Source organism: Polypterus senegalus, chromosome 1 (genome assembly GCF_016835505.1).
Source record: "Polypterus senegalus isolate Bchr_013 chromosome 1, ASM1683550v1, whole genome shotgun sequence".
In the NCBI taxonomy this organism is placed as follows: domain Eukaryota; kingdom Metazoa; phylum Chordata; class Cladistia; order Polypteriformes; family Polypteridae; genus Polypterus; species Polypterus senegalus.
Genome location: NC_053154.1, coordinates 227,073,608 through 227,090,748, shown reverse-complemented (window position 1 = coordinate 227,090,748; position 17,141 = coordinate 227,073,608). Strand labels below are relative to the sequence as shown.

The following is a 17,141-nucleotide window of genomic DNA, read 5'->3' as shown; positions in this document are numbered from 1 at the left end:
TCCCCGAAAAAACCCTTGTAGAGAAAAAATTGAAGAAACCTTGGGAAAGGCAGTTCAAAGAGAGACCTCTTTCCAGGTAGGTTGGGTGTGCAGTGGGTGTCAAGAAGGGGGTCAATACAACACAGTACAATACATAGAACAGAATAAACCCTCAATACAGTATAAAGATAAAAATTCTAGAAGTACGGAGTAGAATTTCACATGGGATGATATCACATAATATGATTTGGATTTGTTTTAAGTCCTGGAGACCTTATTCATCAAGCTGCCTCCCCCATTTTGTCATTCCACATCTGAAATAGCGCTAATCCGATGAAAGTACCCCTCTTTCCCACGATTCCTGCGATCCTCCATCAAGGATGACTTTACCTTAGGCAGGCAATATACAATTTAAAGAGATTGTAATTTTCTTGTGAATTATTACATATGCATTATTTTCACTTTTACTTTAAAAACTTTTGTAAAAACTATACTTGTCCTTTATTTCCGGCCCATGCGTGGTTACATCTCTTTGTTGTGAAGGGGGGGGTTTGGCTAAATGTACGCTAAGGATATGTCTTTGGATCATTTGCTGTCTTTTTGCTGCTTGCGAGCTGCCTCTTCTGCCAGTCGCATGTCGTTGTTTTAAGAGCTGGGAGCACATGATGCTTGTCTGCAAAATGCAGTCCAACAACTGTTAGGTTTGGTGTCTGTGAACTTCTTTTAAATGATGGCTCACTGCGTGGTCTCGCGTGACGGTGTAAAAACAATAGTTGTCCTTTATTTCCGACCCCGGGCATGGTTAAATTCTTTTTTGTGCAGGACATATAACTCTGTTCCCATTGTCCGGGGGGAGGGTGGTTTGCGAGAATTGCGAGAAGGGCAGCGCAATGATATTTTTAAAGCCTGTACAGCCGCTGACCGCAGCCGCTAGTTTGTGTCTCTGCTGCTCACGTTGTGATCGCTTCTCCGTGATCATAAATATACACCTCACCGAATTGTGTTTTCTTTTAAATTAAACTTGTCGTTGCTTTAACTGTTGCGGGTCCACAGATTCTCATATTGTATGTTCCATTATTGTGTAAATCTACGTTTTGTGCATTGAATGATGCGAAAGCAAAAATACTTTTCTTCTGCTCTTTTCCTTTTATTTCTGACCTTGCTTTGACCAGCTATTTTTTCAATGACACCTGGTCCTGATTAATTTCCTTTTTTTTTTTGCGCTAATGAGATCTTTTATTCGTCGACGTTTCACTTATAACATATTGTCCGTTATACACTTTATATGCACTGAGACACCTGTATCGGTGGTGTGTGCTGCTTCCCGTTACACTACTGATTTGTTTTTTTTTTTTTTTGCCCATTCTCTTTCATCTCGCGGGTCTTTAAAATGTCTTTCGAGAACTTCCGAGAAGATCACGTCTCGTTGCCTGGCTTTTACATTCCAGGATTTTCTTTTATATATAGAGATATTTTTCAAAATTTACTAAAATCCTGTTTTTGCTTTGTCATTCTTAGGTATTAAGTTTTGTTTGATGAGGGAAAAGTGAATTTTAGCAGAAGGCTGCAACATAACAACATGTGAAAAAAGTGAAGGGAATCTGAATACTGTCTGAATTTGCTGTATATTGACTGGCAGAGAGTGGCTTTTGGGATCGGTAGACCCTGTCAAAAATGGTGCTCTGGATTAACAAGAGGCAGGGGACAGCTAAGCAAAACAGAGTGGCAGTGGAGAGTTGTTTAGAAATTTGCAGTGCTCTCACAAAATGGTGGAAGGCAGATGAGTTAGCAGGTGCTAGATATCCCTGTCCCTTTGCCAGACTGTGTCATTGTCAGTGCTTACAATATTGTGAGTCACCACTGCAACTTGATAAGGACAATGTATTTCACACCTTTGGGTTACAGAATGAAACCAGAATATCCGGAGAATACCCATGTAGACATGAAAGGAATGTACAAACTCCTCAGATGATAACCATTGTGACAGATAGGGGGCGCTATCGCTCCCTTGAACCCCTGTCCATGACTCCAGACACCAGGTAAAAGTCCAATAATCCACTTTATTAAATTGCCACAGTACACAAAGCACCCTCTCCTCCACAATACTCATAAACAATCACAATTAACACAGTAATCCAATCCTCCGACTCCTAGATGCGTTGCCACCCTTCCACCCAGCTCAGCTCGCCATCTTGGAGCGCCCACAGTCCTTTTATATTCCCTGACCCGTAAGTGTTCCCAATCCATGTGATCTTGTATCACTTCCGGGTCAGGTAAAAAGTCCTTTTCTTCACCCCGGAAGCATGTCATTCCTTTTGTCCATGTGACTTGGTCGTACTTCCTGGGCGTAGGGTAAATAACTGTTGTTCCCCCCTGCAGCGTCTCCTAGTGGCCCCCATGGCATCCAGCAGGGCTGCGTATAAAAACTGCAATGTTCATGATGCCCTGCTGGTCTTTAGGGAACCTCCATACTTCTGGGAGGGCTCCACCTGGCGGCTTGGGGGTATTGTCCAGGATAAACGGCCGGCCATACACCACACCATGTTGAGCCTCAAACCCAGGGCCCTGGTGTAATTTTCTATGTCCCGTCCCTTCACCCCTCCACCCCCACACCAATGACTTGCATTTAATTTTTTTTGCCTTGTACACTTTGTGACAAAACATATTAGTAAGATTACAGTAATTATGGCCTTGGCTTGGCAAAGCCTCCCTTGCGTTAAATACTTGTTATGTAGGAAGCCATGGTCAGAGAAGTCACATACTGTATACCATCTACTAATCTTTTTTCCTGTCCTACTAAACAAGGGGCAGAGTGGTCGCTCTGAAGCTAGTGATCTGCACTGCTATTCGGAAGGTTTCCCGTAAATTCCAAAAGTGACTCTTCTTCGTTGGGCCCTTGAGCAAGGCCCTTAACCTGCAATTGCTCCATCCTGGGTATGACGTTAATCTTCATGCAGCCATGCACATAGGCCCTCCAGGTAAAACCTGGGGATTGGTGGCAGAATTGGCACTCCGGCCACCATAAAAAACCTCACACTGTTCCATTCCATCTGAACTAGTGTGGTGCTGAGATGTCACCCATGGCTGCACTCGGGTCCTAATCTGGGATCCTGAGTTGGTTTCTCATGTGGTGGGTGCGGCAATGTACTGTATCATAACATGCGCCTTACCTCTTTTAAACAAGACTTTTTATCTGCAAAATTATTAAAGTAATGTATGAATGGAACTAGAAAGTTGTTTTTGCATATGCCTTCTCTTTGTAGCCATCAAGGAGTATAGAATATGCTGTGAGACCACCTCATGTAAAGTCAAAGTCTGCCTGCAACTTCAAACTGTAATGTGTTTGGAGTAAATGTTTGGTCACACTGAACTTGTGCCTCGGTGAGATGGCTGCATACCTGAAGAAGTAGAAATGCAAAAGCTGGAAGTGCAGGTGTGTGAACATTGTGGAAACCTGTAGGAAATATTCTTTCATTATTGTTATTGCCATTATTTTAGATCAAAGCATTCCTTTTAGTTTATGTCCATGCCTTCAACACATACATGACGTTTGATTGTTTCCTTTTTCTGATTATCTTTCTTTATGAAAATAGATGTACAACCAACTGTTGGGTCTCAGTAAAACTGTTTGATTTAGCTTTTGTCTGGATTCACTTTGTCCCTTCTTAAGTACCAGATGATAGTTTTCCAGGACAAAAGGTGTGCATTATATACTTACTATGTTAGTACAATGCTAATTTGTACTAAATAAAGAATTTGTATGCACAGTTTAGAATTTGTTCTGGATGTAACAGTATTCTTCAACTTACATGTGTTTTAAATTTACAAAAATATTTTCAAAGTGTGTCGGTACAGCCAAGCTCATCTAAGTTTTATTTTGCTCTTATCAATATGCTCACTGATTTTTATCATTAATATATATGTGCTAGGCATTATTAATTTAAATACGGTGTAATACCTGCTAAGCTGTGCTGACACGTCTGCTATCTGCTTAAGTAAGCATTTTTGCTAGTTTGCTTAGTAGGTGACACTAGCTGACGTGCAAACCATTAAATGCATTTTCTTTTGTTTTGCAGGCATCCGTCCTCAGATCATGAATGGACCCATGCACCCTCGTCCATTAGTAGCACTACTCGATGGGAGGGATTGTACGGTAGAGATGCCCATCCTTAAGGATTTGGCCACGGTGGCATTTTGTGATGCACAATCTACACAGGAGATACATGAAAAGGTATCAGAAATTCTTGAGCTTAAATAATTAGGTGACTGCTTTTGTGACAGGTTAGCAGGTCCTGTTAGGAGGTTATGGTGTGTTAACTATGTCTTGTAATCTTATGATTTCAGCTGTACTATGTACTCTGTGTAATGTGCTCCTTTTCCATTACATTTTTTTGTTATGTTCTGTGACATAATCTTTCTTGATACAGTCTAGGAACACACAAGAAATGAATTAAAATTATTTTATATTGCACCTTTTCAAAGGAGGGTTTTTTTGCCTTATACCTTTTGAAACACTGAATTTATGTGAAACACTGTATTTAAATAATTGTAGTTGCAGACAGAAAATACAGATGGGAAATTACATAGAAGGGAAGAATAAGAGAAAAATACACATTGCACATTATTTTAAATCATTTCTATCCAGGTATAGCAGAAGAGGTGGCCCAGGTATATAAGTACTTGGATATTTACCCCAATAGAATTGAGATTTGGACTGCAAACTCAGAAACCATTTACAGAAAAGGCCAAAGTTGGCAGTATTTCCTGAAATGGCTTGAACCCATTGGCATGGGCAGAATGAGAACACCTGTTCATTAATTAAATAACTCTGGGTTTACAAGTGCTTTTACCCAGTGGTATGAGAACTGGAGTCGACAACAGACTTGAGCTAATCTGGAAAGCAGGTTCTGTTTTTTGACACTAGGCTGGAGTTAATAGCAGACGGAAGAATGCTGGCTAAGCTGTAGGCTGTCATGAACAGTGTCTCCACACCTTTTGCATGACACCCTGTCTCACTTGGGGGAACACATTCAGCTTAAAGCAGATTCTACTGTTGGACTCAAGAGAGTGCTATCATAGGTCTTCTTTCCAGCTGCCTTTAAATGTTTCAATAACAGTTCTGGCAAAGTTGCTTTTTTGCCATTATATAAAGTTAATTCTAAGTAAACATTTAGCTTTTATTTACTTCTTTTTAATCTTAGTTTAGCTTTGGTGAAAGTTTTCTTTGATCTAGTCAGCAACATATAAAAACCCAATCCTACATTCAAAACATGCAATAAAATCTTACTCCATAATCTTAAGAATTTTGTCTAGAAATTATTTTTGTGTTGACTGCAACAGTACACATTCCTCTTGCAAATGATTGATTATCTTTCTATAACGCTGAAGGACCTTCGATTTACAAACATAAAATGGACAAAGCTGAACAGGCAACCTTCAGAATCACCACAGATGTGCATTTCTGAACAATTTTAGAGTGTAACTGAGATAAATAATAGTAATAATTAATTAAATAATAACATATGGATATTAAATTATAAAATAAACTAAGTATAATACTTTGCAGTTCTTGTTGCTTTACTGTTTCTATGATTTTGGAAACATGTTCTACTAGGATAAATGTACTTAATTTATTTAATTAGTGACAAATTAAACTATAATTCAGTTAATCTGACTGTCTCTGTTTGTTGTGTGCTGGTACACCCAGACTTCAAATGATTAAATTGTTTATTTGCTGTTACAAAAAAATCAGTTAAACCAGACAGAAAACCAAATATGAGATACTAAAATAGGCACAGTCAAATCATCTCATACATTTTGTTTACTTCCAGGATAGCATAGCTGTGCAGCAGTTTAGGTTTCCCAATCATCCATTCTTCTTGTGAAGTCTGCATGTTCTCTATTTTAAATTGGGATTTCTTTGAGATTTTTTTCCAAAATGTGTGTGTTAAGGTAATTTGGTTCTAAATTGTCCCCATGTGTGTATGTGAGCATGATCTCCAAAGGACTGGTATCATTTCCAAGGATGGTTCCTCACTGTGGCTCCCTGTAGTCCCACCTTCAATTGAGAAAGTTAATAAAATACATATTTCTATAAAATTTATATTATATTAGTGTATATATATATCAGCAAACATCCACCACATCCTCTCAGTTGTAAGAAGCAGGTCATAGATATGTGAGGTTCGAGGTCTGTAAGGGGAAGCAAAGGTGCTTACAGCTGATGAGCCCCAATTAGGGCGAGACACGTGTCGTGTACTCTTTGTATTATTTGACAGGTACTGTATCACATATCTATAATCTGCTTCTCGCAACTGGACAGATTGTGATTAAGACCTACTGTATATGTGCTGAATCGTTGCATAGTCACAGCGTCTTTGTATTTTTGCAATTACTATTGTATCTGTGAAGTTATAGCCATTATCCCCCGGACTGAACAGAGTGATTTTTTTACTTACTATTATACTTGACGTTCTTAATTGTCCTATTAAAATGCTGTATTCCATGTTTTCCTACATTTCTCCAGTGTCTTTACCCCTGATAAATGACTGCTGTATAGCCTGCTCCTGGTGTGCATTAAGTTTTCATTCTATTGTTTCAAAGGAGTGGTGTTTGGCTGCTAAGAATCAGCATAGAGTTAAAGATTTGTCTCTGTATGTAGCAGTAATTGTTTGATAGAGCACCAACACTAGTTTGCAGACAAGCAATTGCCAGTATTCCAGCATCTTCTGTCTTATCAAAGTGACATGTTCAGTCTTTTAAGTGGTCAGTCTCTCAGCTTTCAAAGAGCAGAGGTTTAGCTTTCTTAAGCATCTAGACCTTCCTTCGAAAATTACAGCGATTGCTTGATAAGACAATTTATTTATCAATAAATGCACAGCAAACTGCTGTTTATTGTCAACTCAGTAGCATGGTTTCAAACTGGCAGTTCTTTCTCCATAAATGTAACTGAAATTCTTTGCTTTTGGAAAAGTTTGCACGTTACTGGGGCACCCAAACGACTCCTGTTTGTTATGCAGATAAGTAGCTTTACCAAAATACCTTGCTGGCTGTGAATATATTTGAACAAACGAACAGTCTTCATATGTTACACACCCTTGCAAAGGAGAAATGTTCACTTTTGCACAGAGCTATATTAAAATAAACTGAGTTTTTTTTTGCCACACTATATGCGTGGTCCTTACTGGCTGTATATGAGCTGTGAGAAAAGCTGTTAAACAAGCCCTGTGACTTCTCTGAATGCTGCAGTTAAAAAAAGTTTATGCAAGCAGACAACTGCAGAAGTAAAAAAAAATAAAGCTCAGATTGTCAAGGGGAATACTGACATTTTTTCATTGAATCAACTGAAAAACATCAACATCATTTGGTTCAGCTAATGAGCAAAAGCTGAATCTTTTGGCTCCCAAAAATCTTTTTATTCAGGACAACTACTGTTTTTAAATGTCAATTAAATTTTACAATACTATGACTTATGATTGGCACCTTTATGTTGTTTTTGTTATTAAATTGCATTCAAATGCTACTTTTTTTGCGATTATCACCTATCTTGTTTTCAAGCCTACTGTCTTAGCTTATTCTCCTCACTGCTTTTTTACGTTTGTCTGCAGAATCTGCTAATGTGAGAGGTTAGTGTTAGACTCAACAAGTGGAAGTCTGGGAGCTATGCAAATTTAAATGTTCCAATAGTCTAATAAACAGAAATTCTTTTAGCAATTGTAGTATGTCTAAATCTAACTGGAAAAATTTTAAAAGCTAAAAAAATATACATATATATATAAATTACATTTCAATTTAATGTATGTAACCAACAGAAGCGAGTGCATAATAAAGCAGCTTGTCAGTTTATTCTTCATATTCAAGTCAACAAGGGCTCTATTATTCTTTATAAGCATAATTTTAATAATTAGACACTTATGCTCATGGCACCTGTAGTGTATACGTAAGAGAATATAACAAATGTCAGTTATCTCTGTGCTTTGGGATCATAAAAGAAAAAAATGCTAATTTAACCTGCATAAATCTTAAATTAAAACATGTTCACGTGACACCATCATTCATTTAATCTCTTCTTTTTCATTCAGATTTTTTACAGGAAAACCCAATACTTAAACACAATACTTGAACACTATGCATTGGTAATCGGTTATCTTTACTGCTCAATATCATTATCGATCTAAAAAATCCATATCGGCCAAGCTCTACACCACGTTAATATATCTGGCCCCATTCTACTTTGGGACCATAAAGGGCCTAAAATTAAATTACTGCAAATATATAATTAAAGTTTCGTTACCGCACATCACAGCAAGTCTTCCATGACATGCAAGTTAATGTGGTACAATATCACCTCCTTCACAAGTAAATTAACCAAAATGTTAAACATATTAAAAATTGTTTTGGACCTTTTGTTTATGACAGTAGTATTTATGGTATTAAAATATAAATCTGCAACTTGGCAATCAGATCTGAACAACACATTATACAAGTGTTTTTTGTTGTTTTTTCAAGTCAGGTTAAGCATCACATCACCTATTGTCTGTTACAGCTGTCAGATCAAACGTTGCTATTCTAATATAATTTGAATTTATTTCAAAAAGGTATTGTTCGAAGGCAGAAGCTGAGATTCGATTGTCAAAGAGCGGTTGTTTGTTTTATCCAAACTAATTTTGTCATTATGTTACTCCAGACTCGCTGTGCAAAGCTGCAGTGTTTCACAGATCTGTTTTCATGAACAGCCATTTGTAATTTTGAGTGGTTAGCTTGTTATCTTTATTAGCAAAACTTACAGCTAGACCCCTTCACAATGTACTGTTTTTTTTTTCTGTTATTACCCAGCACTTTGATCTACAAGTAAATTCAGAGCAGTTTTTCTGAACAGTTCCTCTGTCCCCTAAAAGTATCATATTTCATCTCATTCTGACCCTTTCACTCATAAATCTGAGATCTCTGACTGTTGTTTATTGCTAAAACTTTTTCAGTAAGGCAAATGGAAGGCAATTGCCATCACTTAAATTTGCCTTTTATTACATTGATATAAAACCCCATCTTTAAAGGGCCTCGCCAGCCAAGACGCCGTGTTCCATAATTAGTCTGTGTTTTACATGGCAGTTGGCTTTACACATAATGTCTAAAACAGCAAGGTGTATTCAGGCCACCTTTATTAAATATTGCTGCTTTATTAAAATATTGCTCTAAAGGAGAAAAAAAGCACACATATTTTGCAAACCCTAAATTGATACTGTGATGATCCAGTTTTTCTGGAGGAGTCCACAGATCCAGACTGGCTTTTTATTCACAATATAAATGGTACACTGCCACTGCCCATTGGACACCTGCAAAATAATAAAATAAGTCTGTCTTCGACCTAACTACCTCTTGACTGCTGTCTTATTTCACTAGATATTTTCACCCATTTTAAACCACTTTGTCTATGCCCATTTGGCAGCAGCATGACACGTAGTAATATATTTGAAACTCAGGATTCCAGCTGAGTGTTGCAAGCTGGACCCACGTAGCAGTGTCATAAGTACATCAGGATTTGCGGATGCATGAGGGAAAAAAGTAAAAGTATTAATAATAATGTAGTGAAGCACCGTACCAGCACTTGTGTGGCTAATAAGGATTTCAGCTCCTTTTGTTTCTGCTTTTATGGCTCACTGTCCTGAGAAAGACTTTACATCCAAGCCATCGGTACGAGATTGAAACAAAGACAGTGATGCAAATGATCTGGATTTTGGAGGGTCTAATATTTAAATGATAGTGGTCTGAGTACCATTCCGAGTTTTTTTTTTCCTGTTTGTCCTGGGGCTGCCACTACAGCCTTTACCATAATAATTATGTTTTAAAAAGCACATAAAAATGTATATGTCCAGAATCATTAACGCAAGGTTGAAGATATATACTTTTAATTTGAATTTTGATTCACTGTATTATTATTGTCAGACATGCCTGTTTTTGTACATATAAGCAGTGCTTGTGGTCCAACGTTCATTTCTAGGATTTCCTTTGTACTTCCAAACTGAAAATACAGTGCAGTCTGGCAGCAGCTTATTACACTTCATTTATAGTAAATAGTTGTTACACAAAATATCTTTGGCAGCTTAATAACCCTTGGTAAATAAATCAAAATGGGCACTGAAAAGGGCTGCATTGTTTATCATCTTGATCCTTCATTCAAAATATTAAGAAAAATATACCTTTTAACACTGTCATTGGCACCCCTACTGTACAGCCATGACTTCCTTTTTCACTGGGGTATAAATATGAGGTGACACTCTGTATAGAAAACATGCATACATGTATATATAGTGTTTAAGGTGCTTTTAGAACATATCAAGAAATATTGAATATCTCATTTTTCTCATATCTCATCATCTCAAAATAATCCCAATACTAATTTAAGTTAATATTGTTCAGCTTAAACTCACACTGGAAAAAATTTAGGAACACCTTTTAACCTGAATGCATACTGTTGACTGTAAAGAGTACAGTGAAATATGTTCAGTACAAATTACAAGTTACTTCTAGTGTGATTATTAATTTACATTACAGAAAACTACGTCTTAACTCCTAAGCATCTAATATAACAACAACAGCATTTATTTATATAGCACATTTTCATACAAACAGTGTAGCTCAAAGTGCTTTACATGATGATATAACAGCCTGCAGTAATTTATGAAGGGCCTGCTTACCATGCTCTCAACACTAGAATTACCAGAGCCTACGAAAAAATTCCGTCTTCTCACTCTTTCTCAAACTTGAGCTGAGAAAACTATGCACCGGTGGGGGATGGGATAGCAAACTGCTTGCTGTTTATCAACACATTTAAAGGACAAAAGACGCTGACAGAGAGGTGAGAAGCGATTTAAGGTGGGACGGATGTACGAGTTTTTTTCGTAGGCTCTGGTAATTCTGTGTTACAGTAATCCCTCTTCGATCGCAGGGGTTGCGTTCCAGACCCCGCCGCGATAGGTGAAAATCCCCGAAGTAGAAACCATATGTTTGTATGGTTATTTTTATATATTTTAAGCCCTTATAAACTCTTCCACACTGTTTATAAATATTCCCTGCAGAGATATACAGCATAATCCCTTTGTATTCTCTTAGATATTAGGTAAGATTCATTGAAATTATGTATATAAACACACTGTTTATATACAGTAAAACCTAAATATTATTTTAAAGATATTGAGTGTCTCCGATATCACATGTTACAGCCATTACGATAGACATGCCACCAGCAATAAATACGTACAATGCAACAAAAATAGTATACAGTAAATGTGTGTGTACAGTGACACTAAACGTACGTACATGTACTAAGTACTGTAAGTAGAAAATTAATTATGGTTACTCACCAACAATGACACGATGACTTGTCCGATAACAATGAGTTTTATTTTACTGCACAACAAAGGAGAGCGTTACAGCCCTTAAAGGAGCCACTTCAGGCGATTGTGTAGCACTGCCGTTGTTCTTCTTCTGGCAGTCTTCAATCCAAATCCCTAAAGCAGATTCCATCCAGACTACTGCCTTATTACATCCACTTACAACTTGTTTTGCACCCTGGTTAAAAGGACACTGCGGCTGTAGATCTTATATTCCTTTCCTACTTTTTAAATAAAAAGAATCGTAGCCTTCAACAAATCTAAAACGCGTTTACCTTTTCGGCAATCGTTAACATCTTCCGTTTGCTTGGGCACGGCCCCTGAAGCAGTAGCAGATCGTTTTGGAGCCATAATGAAGGGCTTGACTATGCACAAAGATAAACACAAAAGAGCACAACTCTTTACACAGCGAAACACGTTGATGCTGAATGGGCGAGACGAGACTTCCTGGTTAACACTGCATTCAGCAAGCAGGAACTTAACTGCGTGCTCTGATTGGTTAGCTTCTCAGTCAGGAGGACTTAACTGCGTGCTCTGATTGGTTAGCTTCTCAGTCATCCGCCAATAGCGTCCCTTGTATGAAATCAACTGGGCAAACCAACTGAGGAAGCATGTACAGGAAGTAAAAAGACACATTGTCCGCAGAACCTGCGAAGCAGCGAAAAATCCGTGTTATATATTTAGTTATGCTTTCATATAAAATCCGCGATAGAGCGAAACCGCGAAAGTCAAAGCGCGATATAGCGAGGGATTACTGTAATCACATTATATTCAAGTATATTATTACACTATATTATGGCTTTGTTACAACAGTTTCTTTTGCTCCATAAAAACAGCATTATGATCTTCCAAAAAAATAATTTTTTTTATCTTTTGCTATAATACCTGAAACATTCCTGGACAGGGCTCTAGATCCTCACAGGGCCCATTTACACACACTCTCAAAAGGGCCAATTTGAAATCATCTGTTAACCTAACCTGTACATCTTTGGGGCTGCCTAAGGAAAACCGGAGTGCCTAAAGGAAACTCACAGTGACACAGGAAGAATGTGCAAATCACACAGGGGAAATGTCCTGAGTTGGAATTCAAACTGTGGTCAGTGGATTTGTGAAGCAGCAACTCTAACCACTGCCACTCTTTTGTGACTTTATAGTAAATTTAAATGTCATTGTGTATGTGGTTGTTGCTTTGCTGATGAATCATTTTATTAAGTAGGCTGTACACTCCTTACTTTGTGGTATTTTCTTTTTCATTAAGAGTTTCCATCTGATTCAGTTACTAATTATTTGCCATACCGTAATTTTCAGTTACACTAATAGAACAATCAAAATGTTACCTTTGCCAGTATTGACAATATAGCTAGAGAAAACTTGTTTGCCCCATTAATTCCCTTTATGAGAATTTGTTGTGAAGCATGGTATTACTCTTTGAATACTACATTTCACAAAAAAAATAAATAAAGTCACCTTCCAAAACATGGTTTCTAAAATATTCAAAAGGAGCATTGTTTTTTTAATTGTATTGTGATGCAAGTTCAATTATTATCCTTACGTGTAAGGTCTGAAATCTAACCCAAGTCTTTAATGTTTCTTTGTCTAGGTGCTGAATGAAGCTGTAGGAGCCATGATGTATCATACCATCACTCTAACTCGAGAGGATCTGGAGAAATTCAAGGCACTAAGAGTCATCATCCGAATAGGTAGTGGCTATGATAACATTGACATCAAAGCAGCAGGAGAATTAGGTAATTCTTTGTACATTATAATCACATGTGTTACTGGTCACTTCTACCTGTAGAGGGTGACTTTTCTGATCCATAGGTATTTTTCATCAGTGACTCTGACATATATAATTAATATAAAACAATCTGTCCATATACCAGTTCAGTAGTTGTCACTGAATCATTTGATTTCAGGGACATAATTGACTAACACACATTTTTATTATTTTAGTAATATAACAGTGCAAAGTTTTCTTACTTTTTTGAGCAATTTAGTCTATTTATGGGAGAAAATTATATAGAGTGAATAAAACAAAACCCAATGTTATTTAGCAAATGGCATTTTAGAACTTAAACCAACACAGAACGTGCTTTTTCATGCTATAATCATTAACCTAGTGAAAACAGCTCAATAGTAACACAAATGGTATCATCATGTAATCAATACATAATTGTAAATTGAACTATGAGAAGCTTAAGGCTCACAATAGAGAAATGACTCTGCTTGCAAATACATGGCATGAAGTGCTTTTCCTCATTGCTGATTTCAAAAATTATATTCTGTTTTAAACTGCATACCTTATACTGCCTTAACTCATAGATCAATTAATATACATTACAAACAAGCAATACATTTTGTCTCTTTATAAATAGTGTGGGTAGTGTATTTTGTCCCTTTACACATTGTGGGTGGTGGCATCTGCCTCAGGCTTAGGTACCTTTCCTTCATTACAAGAGGCACTCCTTCCCCATCCCACTTATAAGCAGCCCCCCAGTATGACTAGATGAGGTTCTCTTATCTTGTTGAGGAAACACAGAAGTGTATGAATCACGTGGCTTAGAGAAATGTATTCTAGATGTAAAGGATTATATGGCCGGACAAGCATTGACAGGGCACTATCCTACATTGTACTTTTAGTGCTTGAATCCACATTGAAGTTGAGTCGGGAGGTCCTCACTGAGCAGCCAGCTGCATGTCAGGGAGCAGTCAACACAGTTTTTTTGCTGTTCTGTTAGAAATGTATCCTGAAAGCACCATGTATAATAAGGACACATTATTAAAAGAATACTCCACCCAAAAATATTATTTTTTATATGTTCCCCATGTAATTTATAGTGATAATAGAGGAAAATCTCACCTTTTTATGCAGAACACAAAAAAAAAAGTTTCTGTAGGAATTTTAAATCAATGGTGACCAATTTTGGACAACATCAAACAATATCAAAATCTTCATGAAAAAAATCACGACTCATTTCATATAATCCATATGTAAATTCATATGTACACAACATTCCAAACATGCTGATTAACACTCTTGTGAATTAAAATGAAACGTGTTGAAATGTGAATGAGGAATTGAATTAATTGAAGACCCCCGCAACCCACCCATTGATTGGTCAGCTGAGTGGTGGCTTAACCATTGGCTAATACTGCGTTTCATGTGATAGCAAGAGTGCAAAGTTCACTGGTAGACTGTACACAACTAAAAATTAAAGGTTAAAGTAAAGCAAGTAAAAACATTACCTGGAAGAGAATATGCCTTGGACTTGTTCAGATCTGAGATGCTTCAACAAACTGGAGATCAATTCACCCATGTAGTTTTATAGCCTGCTGCTAAATAATTCAAAGGTGATCCGGTTGAAGATAAGAATACATTTCAAAAATTTAAATGTTCTTTGTGCCTGAGCATATTCCATTTTAATTCACAAGAATGTTTTCCAAAAGTGACTTGTTTAATGATATTTTAGTAAAAAATAATTTGTTTGATATGTTTTAAGTATACAACTGGATGGCTTCACATGTGGATTATGCAACAAGGGTAACATGAGATACTTTTTATGGATGTTATTGGGGGAAATAAAAACTTTGTGATCTTTCATACATTTACTTTTCTGGCACTTATATCCAAAGAGACTTACAACATTTGAGATACAATTAAATACTTTTTTTTTTCTAAGTGGAGCACAGACAGGTGAAGTGACTTGCTTAGGGACACACAGTCCAAAGCCTTAACCACTGCACTACATTGCCTTCATACTTTTGGTTGATTTGTTGTTACATTAAGTTTAATTGCTTTATCGATTGTTAAATCTATGTTTGTAAATGTATTAGTTATTAAATTTTCTCACTTGTGGCAATCAATTTTTGTTACTTGTTCTACTACACTTGCTGAATAAATAGGCCCTAGCTTAATGTTACTTAATTATGTGTAGTACCTCTTTTGTAAGTCGGTTGTGATAAAAGTGTCTGCAAAGCAAGTTTATTATAGTGTTGCCTTTTTATATTAGTTTTTATTTCTATATTTTTTCTGACCTTACTTATAAATTCAGTTTAGTTTTAATTTTCATCATGTATTTTTACTTTTAATTTAGTTTTTATTTCACAAAGACATTTCTGTTTTATTTTTGTATCTTTTGTTTTTAGTTTAGTTTTAGTAATTATAGCATGGAGCTCTTACGGAGTTTAGTTTTGTGTCACAGAACTGCACACTTAACGGATTTGGATACGAGTTTAATGTTAAGCTTACTACACTATACGTTTTACTGTGAATATTTATGTACATGTGATTTCTCAGTTTTTTTTATTTTTAACAAATCTGCAAAAACCTCAAGTAAACTTTTTTCACGTTGTCATTATGGGGTGTTGTGTGTAGAATTCTGAGGAAAAAAATGAATTTAATCCATTTTGGAATAAGACTGTAACAACAAAATGTGGAAAAAGTGATGCGCTGTGAATACTTTCCGGATGCACTGTATACATTATCTACACTTGTTTATCTAGAGTAGGATCACAGGAAACTTGTAGCCTAGTTTTGGATGCAAGACAGGAAAAATCCGTGGTATGCAATATGTATGATATGGCTGATGTTAAGAACAAAATGAATATGATATTTCAACTATCTATTTTGAGAAAGAGAGAAACATTGACCAAAGGGGGACAAATATTTTAAAATATAATTCTGCTACTGGATTATTTTTACAATATCAGGTATTTTGAGCTATGAATATGAATTAAAAAAGATAAATTAACAAATATAGAATAAATGCATAAACACATTAATAGTCAGTCTCTCGTTCAGTGTCATTTTATTTTCAAAAATCAGGATTAGTCTCCCCTAGACTTTCTCGTATACTCAGATATGGGGATGGATATCTGAGGAGTAAACCTCAACACAATGATTATATTTTTATAATATGTACAAATCAAATTAATAATATATTGAACAATTATTATAAAGCTAAAGTTGAATAAATCAGACTCTGCAGCCTCATGAAAAAAATTGAGTATTTATTCAGGTAAAATGCCACTTCTAGTTGATGGATTTGACACAAAACTTAATACAGATCTATAATTTTGGTTTAACAACCACATGCCGAATTTCATCCATCTATCTTGTTGTGTTTTTGAGTTAACGTGTTTACACACACACAGACATAATTCCAAAAAATGGTGTTTTCGTACTCAGGGATGTCTAAAACGTCAAGATTCATTAAAATCTCAAGGTCAGATTTTTTTCATGATTACCATACTTTCTCTTATGGAAAAAGATGATCCGCTGTGGCAACCCCTAACTTGAGCAGCTGATAGAAGAAGAAGAAAACTATACTTTCTTTCTACTTCGTATATGAGAAAGTAAAAATGATTTCTCCTGTGCGAAGTGGAAGGTAAATTACTGTCAACAAAAAGCAGGCACTTGAGTAACTGAAATGTTACTCACTCATGATTTTTCTGTCCATATGTTAAAGGTTTTGTTGACCAACACATTCCAATTTCCGGCATTTGAATTACATCTTGAGTTACAACAATCCCAAAGAAAGGTGGCCAGTAAACTGCTTTCTATTTCACAAGCTTTATACGTCAGTATTCAGCTTGCTCTGTCACAGCAAATACTATGTGAGCACCCATACTCCGTCCCCAGCCGCTCTTCACTGGATGAATACATGCGGGCAGCTTGTGGTTGATGACATTCTGTTTCAGGGTTAAAGACTAATGGCAAGAATATTAATTCAAAAACGAAAACTAAAAATATTTTTAGTAAATTATTATTTT

General features: G+C 36.4%; 1 protein-coding gene across 13 annotated transcripts in view; it reads left to right on the top strand.

Moving 5' to 3' along the window:
- LOC120539587 (C-terminal-binding protein 2) overlaps positions 1 to 17,141 on the top strand; it is a 391,023-nt gene that overhangs the window by 337,782 nt on the left and 36,100 nt on the right. For all 13 annotated transcript variants that reach the window (XM_039769855.1, XM_039769845.1, XM_039769816.1 and 10 more), the window contains 2 exons: positions 4,056 to 4,210; positions 12,970 to 13,114. In XM_039769855.1, coding sequence (XP_039625789.1) covers positions 4,056 to 4,210; positions 12,970 to 13,114 — 300 coding nt within the window. The remainder of the gene's footprint in view (positions 1 to 4,055; positions 4,211 to 12,969; positions 13,115 to 17,141) is intronic.